We start from the raw sequence: 23,413 nt of genomic DNA, 5'->3' as shown, positions 1-23,413 counted from the left end.
AGCCTTATTCACTGACGCACCAAAGTCTGTAGCGTGAGGTTTCCGCAGCCTCGCGGTAGAAGATGCGAAACTTTTGTCTCTTCGTGGAATAAATGCGCAGATCTCGATCCCTGATGTGAATGTCATTGTCAAGTCTGCAAACATTCAGCCTCTACTACGCAGTAAATCAAAGGGCCACCGCACACATATTTTTGCAACACCAAAGAATTGATGCATCAGTAAAGCAGTGATAGCTTGTTCCCGTATTTTATTAATATTTTGCACATTTAAGCCTTTATCTGCACTAAGTATTCCCCACTGCTATACTCAATAGCAAATTAAACAAAATAAAGTGAATATAGAACATATAAGCATGTCTTGCGTTTCAAAGTACTGATAAAAAAAAAGATGTATGAAAACACAAGATACATCTCACCTTTCTACTTCCGCCTCGGTAGTCATCGCTCAGCCGGCCTGGGAGAGGAGGGGAACTATCCTGACAAGCAGCCATGAATCCGCTCTTTAAGCACAGGGCGGAGCTTGAATATTGAAATTGTTACAGTTGTCTGCAGTGATATCATAACACTGCAACATGAAGACTGACCCATGTGACCGCCACCAGTCTCCATCCCCTGGCAAGACGCAGGTCAGTAAAGATACCGCTCACATTACCCTCTTTGAATTCCTCGACTCCGATGCTGATGCCATTTGTTTCTGCCATTGCTGCTGTCTCGATCATTCTGTAATGTCGTGTGAAATGCTTACTTCCTCCACTGAAGATAAAATCACCTCGCAGCATTTACAGGAAACAATTCTTACATTCACTTCACCGTATGACTGAGTAAGGTGAGGAGCTCCTGAAGTATGCAAAGGAACGCTAAGCTTACCCTGGACCTGCTAATTCAGACATTACTATACAAATCAACGCCATAAGCCCAAACATGTCGTATGAGTTGCACAGCTTGGGCCGATGCAATCTGATGCTTTACTTTGTCATATAAACATTTTTTTTATTACTGCTTACACACACCTAGCGCTGGAATCAGCAAAGGAATACAGTAACTGATCTGAAATATGGGCAATATACTGATATTACCTACTGTATCATTTCAGTTTGTTACATGTATCTAAAATTTGAAATGAAATATATTTCATGTGCCATGCAACCTTGGGCTATAAGCTCATATTGATCATAAGCACACTCTTATACACTAATTTAACAGGGCTTATTGACAGTCTTTTGAAGGCTGGCTCTGTTATTGTTATTATAGTGTCTGTCTCACTTTCTTACAGGGTCATGTGGCTGCAGGTGCGATAGGCTTTTCCCTCCTTAAATACGGGCAATGTTTGTAAAATCAGCCCACATTTGCTGTCTCGTGTAGGTGCTGTAACTGGGGCAGGAGGTACGCATGGAGATTAAAAGGAGGAAGGATGCCAGCTAACCCCCTCGTCCCTCTGCATCTACCGCTGCTGCAAACATCAGACTAAAAAAGAAAAAAAGAAAATGGCTCAGTCTGTGAGGAGGCCAAAGACTTTAGGAGCCACGAACCTCGAGTCCCAGAGGGACAAGACCAGGACTAGCTACTTCTGCAACGTAAAGACCAGGTCAGACCTCTAAATATGTGGATTACTGGAAAGAAAGCAAAGGAGAAAGCGGTCATGTGACAAGTTTGGCTGGCATTTGCCTCTCAGGTTTAAGCACGCTACACTTCAGACTTTCAGCTAGAAATTTTTATTATTATTCTTTTATCACAAAATGGGCATTTCCATCAGGTGGTTTTATGCAATAAATGAAGGCGTTTATAACAGAGCATCATGTGGGTGAGAGCAGCACCATCTTGCCAGAAACTCTATTGCACAGACGACTCCTACTCCACTATAAATAACTGAGCAGACTGTGAGCTCTGCTTTGTTCGGTTATTCACACTCTAAACCCAAAATCCTTGAAGCCGTGCTGATAACAAGAAAATCCTCCCTAAACACTATTTATATCCAAGTGTTGATTCAAGGCCTTTTGGTGCAGCTTACAGTATATGTAACATAATATTATATTTCATTAGGCAGGCTTTTTTTATCCGCAGCGACTCACAAGTGAGGAATACATTGGTGGGCAATGTGGGGTTCAGTTTCATGCTGATTTACATAATTTTAAACCTTAATACAGCAGCAAACAACTATTTGCTATGTGAAGATATAGTGGCCCATTGATGCCCTACTCCCTTGGCTTACCTTGTATTTTCTGCTTGGTCTTGCACCATCCACCTCCATTAGTTAGAAAGGTTTTGATAAATAAAGGAATATATAGTTCAGTCCGTAAAGTTGCTTTTTACCTAGATAAAGAGATTTTTGGGCTCCAAGCTCAGTTTGGTTTGGAATTAGATGAGGGTGATTGTAGTGACATATATGATAACACGGGGTGACACTCCAACCTGGATGTTGCCTAGCGGTAATGTAATGGTGCTAAATCTGTTTGTGCTGCTCCTTCTCTTAGGTTGGGATCCAAGTTGCCCGCTGGTGTCTCCCAGCCTCCACAGTTTGCAAAGCCCCCCTGGGACACGCAACCTCAGGCCCGAATGATGCAGCAGGCCACAGCGAGCAGCAAGGGCCAGAACCAGCCCATTGTGAGCCGGCCTCTCAATCATATCCCCCACATCAGAAACCCAAAGCTGCGCCAGTACTACCTGCAAGGTATTCCTGCAGTGTCTGAGAAACTCAGGCAGGGTGCAGGCTGTTCATGTCATGCAGAGGAATTGCAACTTGAATTTGCGTATAATTTAAAGCCTGTGGGGTGGTTTCATGTCTTTGCATAAAGTTATTTTCATACAGAGAGGAACGGCAGCCATATGAGTTGGAGTGACTTCTTATAATCATCCTCATGCTTATGTACCGGGGGATTTATCAGAACACATGACAGAAAGGTGGTTTTTTGGCTTTTTCCCTTACAGGGACTTCATGGGATCTAAACAATGCTGTTGTGACAAAAGATCACGTGGGTGGAACATCAGATGTGAGTCACATGCTTGTTTTTACTCTATATGCTTGATTTAATGTTTTGTGGACAGTGAGGAACTCGGCTGTGGAGCAGGTAAGAGAAAAGCCAGGACAGATGTAGATTTACTGCGGCATTTATGTAACAGCTGATTAGGGTTGCTACAGGAAACACTTCCTGGTTGGTACAGTAATTGGTCTTGCGATTTATGGTCTTGAAAGAGCTTAATAGAGAGTGTCCAAGGTTCAGAGATGAGCTGACCGTCAGAGAAGGCTTTGACACCATGGGGAAACAGAGTCTGTTTAAAAGCTTCTGCAGCAAATACAGCCACAGGAATGCATTTTCAGGCATTTATTCCAAGGTAATTTTAAGACAGTTCTTTTTATTATGTTTCTACTCGCTAGAATTAGCTCATTTTGGAGATCATTAGTTCTTCTTCGGTAAAGCTTTCAACCTGTAAAGATTTACTGTGTAAGCCTCGTTCATCATCTTCTTACTTTTCTTCCACTCTTATATCTTTGTTTTGCCTGAGAAGTCAGACATATTGCACCTTTTTGTCGATAATGGTGGCTTTGGAGAGGAAGTATATGGGGCTGCTGAATTGTATTCAATTTATGATGGTTTTGGTGGTTGATTGAATATTTAATACAGTCCATGTTAGAATTGTTTATCCAGTTAATGGAGAAAAGAAGCGCAGCTGAATGGACATGTCATAAGACATCTATGGGATCACACCCACGGTCGTTTTCTGTGGTTATGCAATCTTATCTAATCTAATCTTTAAAATTACATCAGTGGATCCGTTTTTCACTCAATGACATTTAGTGTTTGACTCCCAGTTTTAACTTGATGATCCTACTTCCATACAGTCACGATTGTTGTTCACAAGTGAATATCGTAACTGATTCAACAATATTTGAACCGAGCTGGAGCTGAAGCATAGTCAAGCACTTCGTAACAATGGCAGCGAGTGTTTGAGTCTGTGATTAGTGTCATGTGTGAAAGTTCCTGAACTCTTATTCCACGTTTTCATTTGTGCACTAAAAGACAACCCCATGAATCCAGTGAAAGTAATATATTAAATTTGGTTGTTTATTGAGGAAAATGATCCATTATCTCATATCTGTGTGCGGCACGAAGTATAAGAACAGAAAGGAAAAGCAAATTATTCAAATATGCAACAGATGCTTTCCATCAGGGGGGCTAAAACCAGGTGTGAGTGGCACTTTGTTTTGCCTGAAGATCAGGCTTCTATTAGAGATTTCACAGCATTCATTTGGGCAAGTGTGAATGAGTTTCTGGGGACTTCCGAAAAACAGTCGTAGATTGTTTCCACACACTGAGTTTCCTATATTTAGTACACAAAGTGTGTGAGAGCCCTGCAAGCTCCCAAAAGTATCAAGGATTAAATATTTGAGACAAAAGGCTCTCTCTCTGACTTTAGCTCATGCTAACGTTCCAGAGTCCACCACCAGGAGAACATTAAACACGGGCGGCCAGAACGGCTCATGTGTGCAATATTTAATTCTGAATCATTCCAGCACAATTTAAAGGATTTAAATGTCAGGATATCTGTCTGCGCAGTGGACGGTTCTGCAGTAAACGGGTCAGGAAAACCACCAAAATACCAGAGGTGAGGGTGTTCTGTGCAGAAAAAAATGAACTGAAGCTCCTCCAAGCTATGACCTGATACTGAAAGAAAAAGCACACACACACTTCTGCTGCTATCTGAATTTAATCTGAATTTATTTCACGAGTGTATTTAATGCTGCAGATTTAAGATAATGTTTCCAAACAGCAGGATATAACGATATATATGAAACAAACAAATAAAGAGTAACCTCTCAGAGGTTGGTGGGTGATTTGATTTGAACTTGTAGTGAAAAAAAACCCAAACATCCAACAACTGTCTTGCGTTTCTGTTTTTTCCGGGTAGGGTCTGCCTGGGGACACGGTTTTTAGTGTTTCGTCCCAGTCCAACAATAACGGTGCACCCTCAGTGGACGAGGGCAAAATGGGCCACCCGCCCTTTCATGCCTCCACGCGACTCAACTTATCTGCTGCCCTCATACCTGGAGAGGTAAGAATCAACTGTCAGCTCCTGAAGGCTGCTGACATGTAACCTGCATAAAAATTGTTTATACTATGCGTGTAAATGAAGGGGAATGACGAGTCGATGTTGATTTGAAATGCAAAACAAAGATTTTCCCGTCTCTGCCTTATGACCACAGCATTTAACAGGAAGCAGCTTGCTCCACCTTATTACAGTCATGCCTCAGTACTTCACCCAAATGTATAGTTTCCGAACCAAATCAGACTGAGTAAATGTCAGTTTAATGTCATCAACTGAATTATTGAAATTGTAGAACCTGTGTCCAGCCTCCCATCTGCAGCCCTCATGCCTTATGGGCTTAGATGTGACTACAAACACAGAGAGGAGGAGCGATGTAAGCCTTGCAAAAGAGGAAGTGATGCCTCCCGTCTCTGGGTTAAACAGTATGTCCATGTCAATGTCAGCGCTAACATTATCATGGCCTCTGTCCTGAAGCAGCTGCTCTCAAAGGGAAAAAACACATCAGCCAATGAGGGTTCAGCTCACCTAGAACTGGACTTGAACTCTGAACCTAAAGAGAAGCTGGAGGGAGGCACAGGAGACGAATGTTTTGATCCACTCACCGCTCAGCCTCAGTCCCCCTCACCAGAGGCAGAGTATGACAAACTACTGGTAAGCAGAAAAGTAACTAGATTTGCTGCATGTTCTCTGCTATATATGTCACCCAATATTATGCTCCAAATCATTGAAGGGAAAGAAAAAAGAGTTTTTAATTCAGCAACATTTCTATAACGGCTGAAATATCCTGAAAACGAAAATGATTTATGTTCACGCAGTATGAAAAACCAAAGGATAGCAAAGTGTCTTCAGGTAGATATTTCCTCAATTCATGTAACTCAAGACCAAGAAAAACTTTACAAGACAACTGCTCGTAGCATCGCTGGACCGGTAGGTGGAAGAAGGGATTTAAAGCAAAGGGAAAACTGTAAAAAGAAAGTGATAAATAAATAAGAAGCTGAACATAAGAGGACGTTGGCTTCTACAGAGGGATAATGATCCCGAGCTATTCTAAATGTCTGCTTGATGGTCAAATATCTGTGGAGATATCTTTTAAGAGCAGCGCATGGCCCAAGACTTTACAGAACTGTCTCTCAGGCAAAAACCGAAGGACTGTTAGCTGCTAAAAGAAGCATTTACATGCCCAAACTTTTTTTTTTTCAAACAGTAGAGGACAGAGATAAAAAGTAGTCTCATCTAAAATAGTTTTCAAACAATTGTAATCTTGGAAATCAGTTTTTTTTTCTTTTCTTACTTGCTTAACATTTACAATGGCACAAAATCTGTCCAACGTTGCCCAAACTTTTGCTTTTGTGCTTTTCAGGGTGCTTTTTGCTTCATGTAAACTCTGCAGGAGACTTTTATATGAGCCTACTGCGATGAAAGAGAAAATGACTGTGAGTGAAAAGCTCTGTTTAGTTGATAACTGTGATCCTGGCAGGATGTGGAGGCGGTGCCGCTGCCTGATGGACAGCTCTGCTTATTGGCCCTGCCACCAGAGTGCTGTCAGGGGGAGGGACCAGAGTCCATGCAGTACCTCAAACTCTTCTGCCGCTACATCACAGACCGCAAGGTGGGACTGAGGAACTCTGCCCCGATCTCAGCTTTGTGCACGTTAACCAGCTAATTTCACTACTTTCTGTCGCTCTGTCAGGGCGTGGTTTCAGGTATCCTGTTGGTGACTGCCAGTAAAATCTTCTTTGACCCATGTAAGACACATCCTCTGGTGACAGAACATGGCTGTGAGGAGTACCTTCTGTCCTGCTCTGTCGACAATCTGACATCTGTCTCCTTCTTCTCTGACATTTCACACGTTCACTTCAACACGTCCCAGCAGAGGTCAGCAGTGATTCACTGTTGCTTAACAAACAACACAGACAGGACTCAAATTCAATGAAAAGCTAATGCAGACATTTTGTTTTTTTTTCTCTCTGTTGATTTTAGGAGAAAAGGAAAAAACATTTTCCAGAAACTTAAAAACACCAAACCCCGAACTGGCAGCCTCCCGAACCAGGAGGCGGAGTCTATACCAGCCCAGGTGGCTGCTGCTCCGTCTGATTTGCCCTGTCTAGCTCTGAGCTTGACCAGGGAGGTTTCTGAGGATGAGGAGTCAGACAGCAAAGACATGGCGGAGGCTGAGCAGGAGCTGGAGTGCAGCCCTCCGAGAGTTCAGTCAGAGGAGTCTGCGGGCGGCCTGGCTGTCCTGAGCAGTGCTGCCACCTTCTGCTGTGGAGGTCAAGAGGTGGCGAGTAAAATGAAGACGGACCTGCTGGACACAGAGAAGTCCTCTGCGAATAGTCAGATGGCCGGTGTGCATTATCTCCTCCCCATTTATCCGTCTATTTCTTTTTTTCTTCTTATATTTCTACATTTTATTCACTTTAAGTCTGTTTAATCTCTAGTGCCTCTGAGGTCATCAGCAGGCGGCCATGGAGGTCTGATGTTTGTGCGGCTGCGGGTTCAGCCGTCTGCAGGAAAGAAGGGTGCAGCAGGTCTCCAGATGGGATCCGCCAAAACCTTACCCAAAAGGGATACCTGGCTGGCCCTGTCACGGGAAAGGTAATTAAAAGCAAGACGCGCCAGCACAGATCTTTGGTTTAAAGATGAAGGCTCATTTTCAGGTCTTTCAGGTTACAAAATGATCCTTCTTTAGCAGAATCTTACACCGCTCTTCCAGTTGCACAGTTGGCTGCTGGGCACTAAATATGCCGACTAAACTGACTTTGTAATCTGTAGTAGATGACATATTCCCCAAAGGAGCTAGACTTTGAAGCCACGCTGCCGGAAAATTCCCCCCACCCCCTCCTTTCAGGGCTCCCTCCACACCACACCTTTACAACATGTGCACACGCACCACCTGAGTCACAGGGATGAGCAGCAAGTTAGCTTTGGGCCAACACCAGAAAGCGTGGTAAATACAGTCACCGAGTAACACGTAATGTAGCTACAGAGCTGTGCTAGCTGTACAGTAATGAAAGCTACAAATTCCCCTCAAAAACAAACCAAAGCAGTACCTGTCCAGCACAAAAGCAGAAGCCATGATGTCAGTTCTTAGGCCCTGTGTTTCCTGGAATTGTAGCCATCGTGGAAAAACTATCCTCTTGACTCCACTCTTTCTTTATCCCTATATTTTTTTTAGTTCTAGCCTTTTCTTATAGTATTCCTTCCCTGTAGCAGTGCTTGATTTGAAAGATGTAAGTTGGTGCTCTTTTTTTTCTGCCATTACTGTGCTGTGCTGGGGGGGGGTTTGCTGGCAGGATGTGGATCCACTTTTTTTCTATTTTAGAATGAGCAGTTACCGCAAATCGTGTTGTCATGTTGTGAATCATGTGTTGTGGCCTTTGCTTTTGACCCAGCATATTAGACATCACTCTCCACCATGGTTAAAACACTGAATGAGGGAATGTCTTTTGGAAGAATGGCATTCAACCGTCCGGTGGGGTTTCACTTCAGATTTGAAAGGATCCCTGAGACCGGTTCAGAAGGATATTCGTGCCAAACACCTTGCTAGTTCTTTCCCTCAGTTTGTCACTTTGCTGTGTATACTTACTAAGTATTTATGTTTAAATAGGTTTTGCTACTTTAGACTTTTACTCTACTACAGTTCAGAAAAATTAGAATTATTTAAACCGCCAAAGTTAGTATGTTTTATTCAACTGTGTGTTCTGCTGAAGGGTTTTTGCTTTTACTTTTTTACATTCACATTCGCGCTTGTGTTTCACACCTGAACATTTTTATAATGTGCCATTGCTGCTTTTACTGAAGTAAATGATCTGAGTACTTCTGCCATCTCTATTTGAATATGATATTCAACTTTGCCAATGAGTGACTCTTTAACTCGGTGACCCTCCCCAAACTTGGGACTGTATTTTGGAAAGACGTCTTTCTTTGAGGTTAAAGAGGCTCTAGAAACTTCTTTTTTTTTTTGCTTTTGTCATTTTCAACTAACCTTTGCAAATGCAGTAGAACTCGACACCTCACCAAAATATGCCTCTGATGATATATTTTTCTTCAATAACAAAGGACAATCAGCGTGCTCATGGTAGTGTGTCATTTTTCCCCTGTGTTGATGCAGCTGCCGCTGCCGTTTGTCTATTCAATAATCCCGAGTGAGTCATTCTTCTCCCGCTGCAGCTCTGACGAGCTGCATGCCTATCTGAAGCGCTGTCGACCAGACTTGTGTCTACTCCAGGGAGAGGACGAGTGTGATGAAGAGGGGTTTGTTCTTATTGAGGACAAAGAGGAAGAGGATGAAGAGATGTTCCAGAGGCACTGTGGCTCGGCGGATGATTGGGAGGTGAGTGGGTTCACGTTGGTCTCATAGGAGGGACACAGATGTCACTGTACACACGGCAGAGTGCAACGGGTCAGTTTATGTGTCCATTTAACATGAGAGTCGCTACAGACTTGAATGTTTTATTGCCGATGCCGATGGGTTTTTGTGCTTTTGGATGTTCTAGAACAAACTGTCCGTTGTGTTTTTTTTCAAACACATCAGTGTTTTTTTGTTGTTGTTTTTTTTTCAGGTGGTGCTGATGGAGGAGAGCAGGGACAAGTCGACCCTTGTCATTGACAGAGAGCCCGAAGGGCTCAGTAACGTCGTGGAAAGCAGCCACATTTTGGAGGCTTCGCATGTCAGAGAGGTGAATGACGCACTGACAGTTCACACAAAGTATTTAACACTGTGTGCTTTCCGCCTGGCTGCACCAGCCGTATTTATGTCTGTTATCAAATCTGTGTGAGGTTGTTTCTGACTGCTGCCTAATTTCTAAAAGGTGACTTCCATTAAAACTGCAAGCAAGGACCAAGGTTTAGTTTGTTGAGGAGAAAGAATGATGTTAAACTTTCTTCAGTTATCAAGTTCACGATAAAAGCAAAGAAACAGCCTCTCATCCATTAATGCAAATCTAATAGAACATTTTTGTCTTTATTTCTATTAACTTAATTTGTTTACTTGATTAACTACTAATACCATTATCATGAACAGTGGTGTATTTTTATTGCAAACCGCATTGCTCTTACTGTCTTTTTAACTGATGATGTTTAACATTTTTAGACTGTTTAGATAAAAATAAATGTCTTTACTGAGAAAAGGTACTGAGTTAGTGGCTCTGAGATCTGAGTTAAGAGCCGCCTGCGTCTCAAGCAAAAACACTCTTGCTCCATCAGCTTGCTTTCAAGGCTGAAGATGATTTAATAGTATAATTTAATCGTCATTATTCAGCCGTAGCCTTTACAATTGATTTCAATAATCAACATTAATCTATGTTACTCACACACCAGCACAAAAAGAAACAAATTTAAAAAATTCAATTTAAGTTTCTCCTTTTGAAGACAGAAAACACTCCAAAATGTTGACGTGACTGTTAATTCTTCTGGATCTTGTGCCACAGCTTTGTTCAAACTGAAGGCCACTGGATAGTTCAGCTCTGTTTGGATATATATATATATATATATATTTTTTTTTAAACCAGCTTCAAAACAATAAAAGGAGGAGGACACAGACAGGAATTTGAAAATTGAACGGGACGTTTAAAGATAGTCTTAACCGTTAAAGGCCCTGGAAAATGTAGACAATGGTCGCAAGAAAACATCCCATCATTAGCTCCGTCAGAAATAAAGAAAAGCTGCACTGTTCTGTGAGATCAGGTCCGCATAAATGTTTGAAAACTGGGTTACAGTTTACCTTACCTTAGTCATTCATTGCTGGTATTTGTAAAAGATTGCGGTGTTTATGAGAGAATATGTTCGTTTTGACAGAAGAGGTGACAAGTCATTGCACTACAAATTGAATGAGAATAGTTACAAAACAAAATGAAACGCCCTTTGATTCAGCTGAGTACAAGAACTCTAACTAGTCTGCATGACTGGGATCTATCTGTGTTATTTTTATTTTTAATTTTTTTACATTATAAATGATTATGTGAAATATGACACATTTCTTGCTTCAGCAGTTTCGACTCAGACTCCTTTAGTCTTACATCTAAACTTAATGTGTATGACTTTGTGATGATGCTGGATACCGCTTTATAAAAGTCAACATTATGATTAAAGAGCATTTTAATCATATGCAGAGGTGTTGACCACGGTCTTTAAAAGAAATGGCTCAAACATTAACATGCTAGTCTTGCCGTTTGGTTTAGTTTTTTTTTACATAGGAGTTCCTCCTGGAAGTTGCAAACACAGGTGGTAGCTACAGCATGTGTGCATTTTGTTTTTTATGTTAACCGTTATTTATCTTCCTTTCGTCCTAACATTGCCCTCCTTTTGTTTTCCCTCAGCTGTGTAAGGAGCTGCCTCCCAGGACGGTCGGCTACACATGGCAGCTGGCTTACAGCACATCCCGCCATGGCGCCAGCCTCAAGTCTCTTTACAGAAAACTCAGTGCCACAGACTCTCCTGTGCTGGTAGTCATAAAGGATGCACTTGATGAGGTAAAGGTTCAAATAGGTTTTTTTCTTTTTTTTTTTTTATGTTGCTGTGTTTTGTAGTAGTTCCCTCTTGTGGCTTTTCTTCGTCAGGTCTTCGGCGCCTTCCTCTCTCACCCGCTGAGACCCAGTGAGACGTTCTACGGCACGGGAGAAACCTTTCTCTTTATGTTGCACCCTCGCTTCAAGGTAACTCATCACCACCCTGAGCATGTCCCAGTGGCTGTGGCCATCAAGCTGAGTTACTGCGTATTCTAGCCTAGTCCTTACAGATTCTACGTGCTATGTGGGGTCAGAATATTGTGCAAGTTACAGCACTGAGTGTTTATGAGGCATGTGATAGATTTCTACACGTTCATTGTCTGTGATGCTTCATGGAAAATAAAGTGTTTCTGAGTCGATGGAACTAAAGATTAATATGTTTGAGAACGGTTCGTAATCCAGTCTCATATCTGTGATCTGTCAGTGTTTCAGATGGACTGGAGAGAACTCCTTTTTTATCAAAGGAGACTTGGACTGCTTTGCGATTGGCGGAGGCAGGTAATGTCTTCCTAACTTCTGTTCTGGCATATTTTCTACCTGTAAAATGTAAATGCAATTTATTTATACAGCCCTTTACAACAATCCATTTCGGTGTACCAAAGTGCTTTACATCAGATAATAAATAAAGAAAAGAATAAGTACAAAACAATAAAACAGTAAACACAATAAAATAAAATACAGCAAAATTGAATAAGATAATATAAAAGAGTCACCATACTACTGGGTATTAAAAGCCATCTGAAATAAATATGTTTTTAGCCTAGATTTAAAGAGGCCCAGGTCAGAAATAAGACGCATCTGGGGGGGGGTTCCAGAGCCTGGGGGCAGCAACGGAAAAGGCTCGGTCACCCCAGTGCTTGTATTTTGACCTGGGCACTTCCAACAAAAGTTGATTTGTTGACCTCAGAGCTCTACCAGGATTACGGACAGTTAAAAGCTCAGATAAATATGATGGGGTGAGGCCGTTAAGAGCTTTAAAAACAAACATTAAAAGTTTAAAATCAATTCTATGAAGAACAGGAAGCCAATGAAGGCAAACGCAAAAGGTAAAAGGCAGATGATCCTTTCAAAGCAAGCCGAAAAAGGCTGTTTCCTCTTCCTAACCAATGTCGTCTGTCTCTCTCTCTCCGTCTCCTCAGCGGTCACTTTGGGCTGTGGGTGGATGAGAACCTGTACCTGGGCCGCAGCAGTCCCTGCTACACTTTTAACAACTGCTGCCTTTCAGAAACCGCCGACTTCCGCGTCATGGAGCTGGAGGTGTGGACTTTCAGCTGAGGAGACCGGATGGCTTTTCTCCCCAACTGACGTTTGTTGCCGCTGATCGGCTTTAATCAAGACAGCATTTATCACTGAGCAAAAACACGAAGCTGCTCGTTCATGTATCGATAATGTCCTTATAGTGTATCAAAAGCAAACTGCTGGATTTATCATTGTGATCATATGCTGTGGACTGTGGTCCACTGAAAAAGGCTGAAAGCTCACTGTCCCAGAGAGGGCTCTGACGGTGGACTGTTTTCAATAGTCGATTCATTCCTGTGGGTTTGGCCAAATTGAACTACGCTTAAGTGAGAGGAGCTGAACTGCTATGAAACTGGATTCTTTGAATCCTCATTTTTGACTGGAGTTGGTTACAAGTCTCAGAGAACGCACTTTGCTCTTAATGTGAATCTTCAACTTCGATACTTTTTCCTCATTTGAACACAATGTTGCGACTTTTCTCCGAATGAAAGTCTGTGCTTTCGTGTAACTGTTGAGTTCATGCTAGAGGTTCAAAAACACACATTAGTCTTATTCTAAAAAAAGATTTCTGATGTGCACATGTACAGCCAGCTGCCTCAGAAATACCCCCTTCCCCCCCTTTCTATAACCACTAATCATCCCTTTCATCCATTTGTATCATAGCCAGTACAATTCTGAGAGGAGCTTCTTTCACAACTACCCTGTTCTTTGAGTGCCGAGTCTTACACCACTGTTTTCTGACCATGACAGAAAAGCTAGAAAACTACTCCAAGTTCATGCAGTTTTGCCATTCAGCTGTAACTTTCCCAGTCTTATAATGATCTACTTTGCTTACATTGTACAGAACTGTGGATTCCTTAATAAAAGTCAGCACAATGTGAAAATGAACATCTGTATGATAAGATCTTACACATTTGCTAAGAACAACACAAAAAGCTTTTATTTGGTGGGAAAAAGGTCAGAATTACAGTGTTCCTATGAAGGCTATAGACAGGCAGATGAATCACATGGATAAGATCTTATATGACCTGAAAAGTGCAAAACTCAGAGAAAACTATTCTTATGACTTTGTGTCATACTCAAATTAATTAAGGACTTAAAGAAAAGCAAAAATGACACGAGATGAGAGCCCTCAGCAAGTCCAGAATATCTTCATTTTCCATTAAAATATCAAGTACTTCTAAATACCAGCGCAAGCAAACTGTTTAATCGGTACACAGTGGAGCGTGTCTTTAAGCTATGGAATCAAACCATTTCGTGCCATATTTTCACAAGTGTAAAGCAAGCGCAAGCCAATCTAATGAATTTATCTGCCTGATATATCAAACAACAGGGATCTTTGGTGTGGTCACACTCTTCCTCTGAAAAGCATAAAAAAAAGGCTAAACGTTCTGACATAATGTTTCAAACACAAACCATGAGGAAAAACTATCAGATCAAACTTTTATGTGCCACAGTCGAGTTTAGTTCTTCCTGCTGCTTTTGTCCCCCGGGTCAGAGAAGGGCGTTCCCTCCAGCGCCCTCTGCAACAACATCAGACGTCACCCGACTCAGAGAGAGCTTTCAGGCGAAGTCTTCACTAACTGCAGAAGCGCAACTGGAGGCAATAACGCCGGCTACCCCGGCTCAGGGTACACCCAGCAGCAGGAAGACTCACTCAGCCATTAAATACTGCACAGGCAACAACATGACTGAAAGAAAAAAAAGAAAAAAAGTATGGTATGCTGTGTTGTGATGTACTAAGGATTGTCTTACACTCTTGAGTGATTTGGCAGGCCTCCTCTCCATCACATCAATCAGCAGCTACAAGCGGAGCGAGCAGGTCTAAATGTGTTTTTACGTCTTAGTCACTGCTCAGTGTGCAAGGCATTTGTAGTGGATCATTTACATGTAGCAATCACAATACAAAAACAGCTTATAAAACTTCATTTTGACCAAGAGGGGGGTTCAAATAAATAGTAACAAAGAGGACACAAGGCAAAGATGTTTTCCAGCTGCCAACACAGTTGAGAAAGCTTCTCTACATGATTGTTGGTGGGTTTTCCTTATCGTGGCTCATTAACACGAGGAATGCTTATGACTTCCTCAAGCCGAGTGACTCAGGCTCTATCACACACACATTATTGTGCCATGTACTCCTTAGCTTTCTCCAGCCCCTCTTTCAGGAAGGTGATGTAAGTAGATGTGGAGGGGTCCTCAAATCCACTGGAAAAGCTGAAAGTTGTTCCCTCCTCCTCGGGCTTCATAGCCGTCTGGTCCAGGAAGTAGTTAGCATTGATGTGGTGGACCTAAAAGAGATACACAGGAGCCTTTTGCAGTGAATTCCTTCCTTTCAGTAATCGTAAGACGATTGCTTTTTTTAGGAATACAGGAAAGAACACTGCGGAAATTTGTGTGGAGCAAATGATCAAAAAGATCTGAGATGAAGCTCTTATTCTGAACAGCCAAGAATAATTTAGAGCAAGTTTTTACAAAACAGTTTAGGGTTTAAACTTGAAAACAAATAAGCATGATAGTACCATTAATGGCATGTTTTGTCTGCCCTTTACAATGGTTTCCATTGTTAGTGGCAGAGTCAGCTGCTGATGGACGAGGCAACAGGTCCCCTTGCTGCAAGTTCATCTCAGATTTCTTTGGATTTTCACATAATTTGGTCAGAAAAATATTTACAATGGTTCCATTGGGAAGTGCCAACATCATCTCCACGGGGAAATTGTACTTTTCCAGGTGTAAGCGGGCCTTTTCACTCATTGCAGGGTTCCACTCATCAGCCAGATGAATGACAAAACAGGAAATGTATGTTAACCACACAGTTAATGTAAACAGTCCACCTTTCAGTTAACTGGTTTCTACACGAGTTTTCTTCTGGGTTTTCACAGCTCTGACTGCTCACCTGCATGTTCTCCAGCTCTTTGACCAGAGACCAGCTGCTGATGAAGCTCTGGTTGAGCAGAGCGAGGACGGGCGAACTTTCCAGAACTGTCTCCCGGAGAGTTCGCCCTGAACCTACAGAGGTGCGGAGACAGAGATGGAGACATCGAACTACTGTGCAAAACTCAGAATACTTATGGAACTAAACTACTGACTTTGTGCTGAACAAAGTGAATAATAGAGACAGAAATTAAACAACGCCACACTAAGCTAAAATGCACAAGGGAATTTTCATATAGCAATAGTGTTTTATTCGTCCACTTCAGGTCTAGCTTTGGTGTTGGTGTGCGATTATTGCTGTCTGCATGTTAGCATGATCACAGGAAAACTATCAAGTCTAATTTCCTGAAAGTTGCTAAAAAGTTGGAGTGTCACCTAAGGAAGAACCTGCAGGATCTCAATGACTTTCTCTAAAATTGCTAAACAGAATGTTAGCTTTGGTGAGGGTGCACTCGGTATGAGCCCTTTTAAGTTTTCTTCTTTTTGAGGAAGATTCTTATAAACAGCAGATGAGCTTTTTTGAAAGTGTCCCTTATCTGTGCTCCGATACAAACCAAAAAGCATTCGCTGCTGTGACATCAGCTCCTTGCCAATGACCTCACCTCAGCAGGACTGGTCGTCTAAAGCGCCCCAGAGCAGAATGGAATGCACCAGCTTCTTCTCGGCCGCAGCTCGCTCAAAGGCCTCAGAAAAAGGCAGGTAGGGCACCTGTACAGGAGCACGGTCGCACCAGTAAAACAGTTGTGAAAAGGATCTTGTCACACACCAATGATTCAATCACTCACTCTTGGACACTTGCCTTCTTAAAGGGGTAGAGGGTGACCTCCAGATGGCGAGCAGCTTCCTGATGACTGATCTCCGAGGTCCAGCGAATTTCCTCAAAGACGAATTGAATTGGCTCGCTGCCGCTGTCTCGACTATCGATGACGTTTCCCTCTTCATCCACGATGACGGAGGGAGTGGAGGGGCCAGTGGACTGCAGCTCTAACTAGAATCACAAATCCTTAAAAATGTAATCTGTGTGTTTCGTTGAGGTTTTAAAGTGGAAAAGAACTGAGAAAAGATTAAGTGAAAATCTCATGTGGGCACACAAGTAGTGCTTTTAAAATAAATTAAGAACTTCGGATTGCCTTTTAAAAAGCTTAATGATTGAATAGAATTAAAATGTCAAGACATCCAAATGTAAAAAGAGAAAATACCTCCAAAGCATCCTTAATGGAACCAAGAGTACATGTAGCTAGACAAAGAATACAGTAAGGGAGCCGTACCTGCGGCAGGTAACCAATGTCCACCTCCATGTTACTGCTCTCACTGGCTCCATAGAGCCACTCCATGTCCACGTTCAGAGACCTGCGGCACAGCAGCAGGAGTCTCAACTGCACTGTCAAACGACTGGAAATGGCAAACGTGACAGTGTCTTTGAGGGGTTTACCTGTCATTGGGGACGTAGAGGTGGAAGCGGCGGACGTGAGAAGCGTCTTTAGAGAGGACAATGTTGCCAGTGAACTGGCCCGGTGTGAACCAGAAGGGGAAGTCTGGAACATCATTGAGCTGGAACTCTGCGTGAATCCTGCATGGGTGAAGAGAATGAGAGGCTGAGTTTGTACTGTGAAAATGAGATTAGAACGTTCAAGACTTAACCAATCAGGTCTTTTAATCAAATCTCGCGCGCTGAACAGAACGACTACTCCAAAAGCAAACTATCAGCGGCGGATTGCTTTTACAGGTTTGTAGAACGTATAGTCTATGAAACTTTCATCACACCAATAACACTGTGCTGAATCAAACTCTCTGACGATCCTACACTGCAGCCAGTGGCTGTCTGCCAGCACAAACAATAACACGGTCAGCACTGAAGTGAGGAATACATAATTCAATAGGTAATGGGCTAAAAGATGAAAAGCTAAGGCCTTTTAAGCCTCTAACTGACCTGAAGACGATGTCATAGTAAAAGTCGTTACTGGCACGAATGCAGGCGACCGTGCCCTGCGGAGCAAAACGTGATTTAATGAAGGGCCGAGGGTGGAACATGCTCAGCAAGGAGTGGATGAGAATCTGCAGGAGGAGAACATAAACAGCCATCAGCACACGGTGTAATCGGTGCAAATTAAAATCTGACAACAGGAGGGTATTTTACTAAAAGGACCTCTTTGCCCTTTGGGGTGGGAGGGTGGTATCGATTGTTAGGCAGGTATCCCGTGAAGATGTTGAGCTCGCTGGGAATCACCCACCACGTGTCTCCCACTTCTGCCTTGTTCTTTGGTGGCAGAAACACTCTGAACTGGCTGGCCGAGAATGACGAAGAAGGCACTGCAGGATCCTTCCAAGAGCGGAGTCCGCCAAGTGAGCTGTGTGAAACCTGACAAAAAAAAACAGAAGAACAGAGTTGATCATGAGGATTGTTACATTTTTTCAGTCTAACGTAACTGTGTTAATTAATCCCAATTACATGCTCTGTTGGAAAGTACACTGAATGAATGAGAAAGACAAAATAAGCTTGTCCTATAGAGAAAAAGGGATAACACAATGTTTTGTGCTGTTTTTTTTTTTTTTTTACCCCAAGGAAACCATCCTTGCTCTTGGTCATGGAGTCGAGCAGCAGAGGCTGCATTTTGGCCTCCAAGATCAAAGTCTCTCCATTGGGGTCATGGACCACTTCCTCCTCCAAATCCACCGGTGGTGTAATCCCTGTGAGGAAGCCGTAAGTTATCAGTTAGCATCGTGCTATAAATGGCAGGAGACACTGAGGGCAAGTGAGTGAACTTAAGAGAGAGGATGAATACAATTTGAAAAAGACAAAATGACGTACCTGTGAGCTTCTCTGCAATGGGTTTAAACTCCTCGGGACTGAGAAAGAGGTCGTGGTCGGTGTCTAAGGAGGAGAAAAGAAAAAGCCCCTCGGCACCAAGAGTTCGAACACTCTCTCCCTGATGGAGGGACACGTGGGTCAGAGTGATCTTTATTGTTATAACACGCTTGAGAGATTTTCAATGCAGCAACAAATCCAGGACAAACAGCCATCACATCACTTACATCGCAAACACTTTTTTCCAATCTTCAATACAATCTGATGGACATTGCAAACACTGTTGCAGATGCAGATACTGGTACATTTACATTAAAATATCTCTAAAGCAAAATATAGCAGCAGGTTGTTTAATCTGTTGTGTCTGAGCATTCATCCGTCATCAGCAGTCCTGCCTAATAAAGATCAGCCCAGAGGCCACATATTGCATGGATGTCAGTCAGACCACCCTTTCTCAGACAGATGCGTGCCTACCAGCGTCTGTACAATGGAGTGAAAGGGGGGAGGGAGGTGCCAAAGCGTGTTGGAGACCCACTGTAGCAAGAAAATGTGGATTTAAAGCTAAGGATTGCGTTTTACCAGCTAGCAGACAGACCCACCCAGCTAATATTTCGTGTATTATCCTATACATGGCCATAAATCTTATCTCAATAAATCTAATCTTGTATCTTAATCTTAATAAAAACACCACAGGGTAGGTAAAAACTGCAGAAGAAGCGCTCAGAGCCGCCTGATGTCTGGTCATTTCTAAGAAACGCACCTTTTAAAGATAATACTAGTGTGAAGGATACTAACGGAATTACACAAATCGGACAACCATAGGTCACCAAATGCAGCACGAGATCAGTGCAAAGTTTCTGCTGAACTATGAAACGAGCATTACAGATGTCCATCTTACATGACGTTTGAGGAACTGAGCATCTTGGTAGTACTTGATCCCAAAAGCGAGAAGGGGGACAGTAAAGACCATCAGCAGGGTCCACATCCCCCTGTAGAACCAGGATCCAGAGCCCGGGGTCTGGTGTCCATTCTGCCTTACGTTGCTCTCTTTATCGGAGATTTCTTTATCCACGTCTGCAGCCATCCTCGACCTCCACTACAACTATTTAGACGAGGGCATGGTTGTCCGATAGCGTTATAAAACAGCTGCCAGCACCAATTCCTCAGTGTGAACTTTCTTCTCAAGTGTGTGGGAAATTAGCAGAAAGGTCGGAGAGCTTGTACTCGGGGATGGCGCGTCTTTTCGCAGTCGTGATCGACGCTGGCAACAGCTGTGAAACGTTAGCTAGTAGCACAGATTTCTTATTTCCCACATCCCATCTGGAACCATATAAAAGTGGTTAGAAGCCCGAGGTTAGTCAGCGGCAGGCACGATAAACCGGAAATGTGGCGTGTGAGGGCTCAAAATTAAAGCTCGGATGATTGAGTTTGTTCGCTGGCGATTTCAGACTTCAAACATGGCATTGTTACGAGTCGTGATCAGTTTCTTATGCGATAAAATATGTATATTTTATCGTATAAATGCACATTTTCCCTGTGGGATACCAAACTATTTGTGTAGGGTGATGCTAACAGTTAAAAATGTCTGCAAACTACAAATTAAAGTGTTGTATTTTCGCTAAGATACGCTGGTCATTGATTAATATATCTACGCATTCCTTTGCTTGTTGATTTATTGCTCAACAGTAGTTTGTGGTATCAAGCAAGCCGTTATTTCATGAGATAGTTTTATTTTTTTAAAAAGGACCGGAAACTGTACCTTGCTCTAGGCTAGCTAACTGTAACTTGGCACGCGGGCACAAGAGGTGCATTTAAAGGGGCAGGGTCTCTTTGTTCGCCCAAAGAATGTCTGCTTACAGCCCTCAATTATATGTTTCTGTGCCAGAAGGATCTGTCGCTACTTTGTGTTCTTTTATTTTTTTGGAACTTGCCCTCAAATCAGCTAACAGAGGTGGACATTTTGTTCCTGAAAAATGCTCATGTAACATTTCATTAACATGCCTAACAAAATGGGGTCACACACAAATGGTGGAATAAACTCCAAAGTAGTGAAACCAAATGTGTGTCATCACATGTACAAAGATAAGCAAAACGTATAATAAGGTGACAAGTCGGCAGCAGCATTTTACAGTGGCCATGGAGCAACTCTGTTAACGCCATAGTGTTCTGCTAAATCACACTAGAATAATGCAGTAAAATCTTGCGAAAAGTAGTAGTCACAGAGGGTTATCTTGCTGAAAAAAGGGAAATAATTTTCAAGTACAACCTCTATCTCCAAAAAGATGGTGTGTAAGAAATAAAGTAAATTATTGCAACGACTTTGATTCATCTAACCCCAACGTTTCTTTAAAAAAGTACGAATAACCATATCAAACGTTGAGACAGAGATTCTTTTTCTTTTTTAATATTATATCAGCTCTTTTTTTCAACAATAACTGAGAAGACCAGCTGCTGTCGCTTTGAAAGTGAAATACTTCCCATTAACTTCAGTTGCTCGACAGGTTATGGTGTCTTTTTTTTTCCTTCCCTGAAAAAGACATTTAGATGGCAGCATATGTCACTATAAAGCCTGTATAGAGCATTCAGCATTAAGATGGACAATACCTCCCCTCTTAAATTGAGATGGCACGTCAACCTGATTTCCATTTCCCCTCAGTCCCTCTTAAATCAGATTAAAATTTTGGACTGTGTTCTATGACACTCATTTTCAGTATTACTGAGGCCATAAAGTGACTTCCAGCCCTGTTCCTAGACTACTGATGTTTCCTCTTTTAAACGATGTACCCCTGAAGATGAAACCTCAAAATTCTTTGCAATTTGAACTATTTTTGTGCCATTGACCTTGAGATTTTTTTTTTTTTTTGTTGTTGTTTTTTTTTTTCAAACCTTGCTTAAACTCTTCAAAATAGTTGCACCAAATTCAAAATAAGCATGTGGTCTTTTAAAAATGAACTGTGGCAGACAAAGCAATTACCAGGCAGCTTCTCTAACTGACACACAATACCTTAGTTCTGTTACTTGTGGCCTATAAAATGAGGCATATTCATTTTATTATCATTCCACACAGTTCTGCTATTCTGCATGTACATGGGTATTGTGTCTAAAACCTCGCCAGATCCAGAAAAACGACATAATTATATGTATGTCACAGCTGGCTGAAGAACAGACATCATTTATCACAAAAAAAGCATGTAACGATGCATCTGGAATCGTGATAATAATTAATAACAAAAGCGTTTACAAAATGGATCGCGCTTGTGTTATTGAGTAAATCAGTCCATGTATCAAAGTGGGGTGGCTCTCAGTCCATGTCCTCTTCCAGAGGCTGCGTCTTCACTTCAACAGTTTTTGGAGGGATGTAGGATCCCATACCTGCTGCTCTCTCTGCCTCTGCCTGGGTGTAGGGCTCCTCCCTCAGCTGTTTCAACCTGGGCGGGAAAAAAAACCCAAAAAACAAGGTAAGCTGTGAATCTCCTGTGGTTCAGTGAGCACATTTAGAGAGCTCAAGGTCCAGCATTTTTCACAGATAAATGCATAGCGTTATTTATCTTATTTAAAGAGCGTATCTTACCGTTTCTTGTGCACTTTAGTCTTGAAGTGCTCTTTCAAGGATCTCATGTCCACAAAATATCTCCTGCACAACATTAAGTAGACCAGAATTAAGAGGCTATTAACAGTTAATCATTTAATGCAAAGGCCTCACACATGGAAGTCAAAAGAGTCCCTATATAATTTGCATACACTTGTGTGACAGCCCGTTGTGCTTTCTTCTTAATACAAGGGCCAACTATCACAGAAAAAAACAAATCTAAAATGCAGCCAATTCAGTTTGTTTACAGTTTCTATCAACGATCAAAGATACTCGTATTGTCAGGACGTATGCTGTAGCATCAGTAGGAGTACAAACTTTTTAACGACCCATATTACTGTAAAAGAAGAAGAAGAAAAAAAAGACCAGCTCTGCTAAACTACTGAGAGAAACACTTACGCGCAGTGTAAGCAGTAGTGTTGTGCACTCCCCGTTACGTCATAGTCCACCTCCTGATGCAGCAGTTTGGCTGCCGTCTCTGGCTTCATGTCTGAGTGGATCTGGTCCAAGTCTTTGGTCCTGCGTTTTGTTTTCCATGTCTTTGAGATGTTCTTCTTTTTGTCACTCTTGTGGTTTCCCACCTGCTTGGACTTCCCCATCTCAGATACTGCAGGGCTGGATAAACACACACAATAACTTCGTTTGCAAAGGGGTATCAGATAAGCATTTAGTAGTGCTTCGAGACGTTTGTATGTATGCCGAGTAAACCTGCTGATTTAAGTGATAAACACTGCGGCACTCGCTAACAAAATGCCCAAATTAACTTCCAAGGACGGAGCGGCGACTTCGTGTCAATGCTACAGATTCGATCGTACTGTATAAACAAAATGACTCCCAACAAGTTAAATCGGTAATTTAGCAGCTTTCCATAAAAAAGCCTTCGCAGATATATTTCCAGACTTTGCTTACCTTCCACACGTGTGGCAGAGAGAAATAATTTGTATTTCCGGGTCAACAGCACAACGAAGTACACCAGCTTGCCTCTAGGGGGCACCAAATACTGTGCTTGCTCCAAACAAATTGCATGAATGTTTACGGTCATTAGTGATTTACAACGTTTTTTATATATATATCCGGTACGGGGAGTAATCAGGTGTAGTAAATATGTATTTTTTTAAATGTTTGATTAATGGACATGATACATATTTAAGTAGTCACTTACTACACTGGGCTCCTGGACCCATGTTTTGGGGCTGAAGTCAAGTTCACTAATTTGTCCACACACACGAAACATTTAAATTACAGTTGAGCACAATAGTCAGAAAAAATATATATTGTTTAAAAACACTTATATCCATTG

General features: G+C 42.1%; 3 protein-coding genes across 4 annotated transcripts; 1 reads left to right on the top strand and 2 right to left on the bottom strand.

Moving 5' to 3' along the window:
* Positions 1 to 496: 496 nt before the first annotated feature.
* Positions 497 to 13,675, top strand: LOC140269729 (oxidation resistance protein 1). 2 transcript variants are annotated; one of them, XM_072364703.1, is made up of 16 exons: positions 497 to 625; positions 1,362 to 1,584; positions 2,471 to 2,667; positions 2,925 to 2,986; positions 4,905 to 5,048; positions 5,520 to 5,693; positions 6,520 to 6,651; positions 6,733 to 6,917; positions 7,023 to 7,387; positions 7,481 to 7,637; positions 9,213 to 9,375; positions 9,605 to 9,721; positions 11,360 to 11,512; positions 11,600 to 11,695; positions 11,973 to 12,046; positions 12,688 to 13,675. In XM_072364703.1, exons 2-16 carry the CDS (start codon positions 1,484 to 1,486, stop codon positions 12,821 to 12,823), a joined length of 2,256 nt encoding a protein of 751 aa, XP_072220804.1. In that variant the 5' UTR covers positions 497 to 625; positions 1,362 to 1,483; the 3' UTR covers positions 12,824 to 13,675. The 2 variants fall into 2 exon arrangements, with proteins under 2 accessions (XP_072220804.1, XP_072220803.1); XM_072364702.1 differs by having other exon boundaries at positions 5,517 to 5,693.
* selenon (selenoprotein N) lies at positions 13,250 to 19,868 on the bottom strand. The gene is made up of 12 exons (XM_072364704.1): positions 19,423 to 19,868; positions 18,528 to 18,645; positions 18,276 to 18,406; positions 17,865 to 18,077; positions 17,649 to 17,773; positions 17,151 to 17,288; positions 16,987 to 17,068; positions 16,518 to 16,706; positions 16,321 to 16,426; positions 15,682 to 15,793; positions 15,458 to 15,560; positions 13,250 to 15,075 (listed from the first exon to the last, which is right to left on the bottom strand). The coding sequence occupies exons 1-12, from the start codon at positions 19,606 to 19,608 to the stop codon at positions 14,908 to 14,910; spliced, it is 1,671 nt and encodes a 556-aa protein (XP_072220805.1). The 5' UTR covers positions 19,609 to 19,868; the 3' UTR covers positions 13,250 to 14,907.
* Positions 19,869 to 21,533: 1,665 nt separating this feature from the next.
* znf593 (zinc finger protein 593) lies at positions 21,534 to 23,081 on the bottom strand. The gene is made up of 4 exons (XM_072365035.1): positions 23,023 to 23,081; positions 22,513 to 22,728; positions 22,096 to 22,158; positions 21,534 to 21,952 (listed from the first exon to the last, which is right to left on the bottom strand). The coding sequence occupies exons 2-4, from the start codon at positions 22,710 to 22,712 to the stop codon at positions 21,826 to 21,828; spliced, it is 390 nt and encodes a 129-aa protein (XP_072221136.1). The 5' UTR covers positions 22,713 to 22,728; positions 23,023 to 23,081; the 3' UTR covers positions 21,534 to 21,825.
* Positions 23,082 to 23,413: the final 332 nt, after the last annotated feature.

This window comes from Leuresthes tenuis, unplaced genomic scaffold (genome assembly GCF_036924035.1).
Source record: "Leuresthes tenuis unplaced genomic scaffold, fLeuTen1.0.hap1 SCAF_15, whole genome shotgun sequence".
In the NCBI taxonomy this organism is placed as follows: Eukaryota; Metazoa; Chordata; class Actinopteri; order Atheriniformes; family Atherinopsidae; genus Leuresthes; species Leuresthes tenuis.
This window is presented reverse-complemented; position numbering and strand designations above follow the sequence as displayed.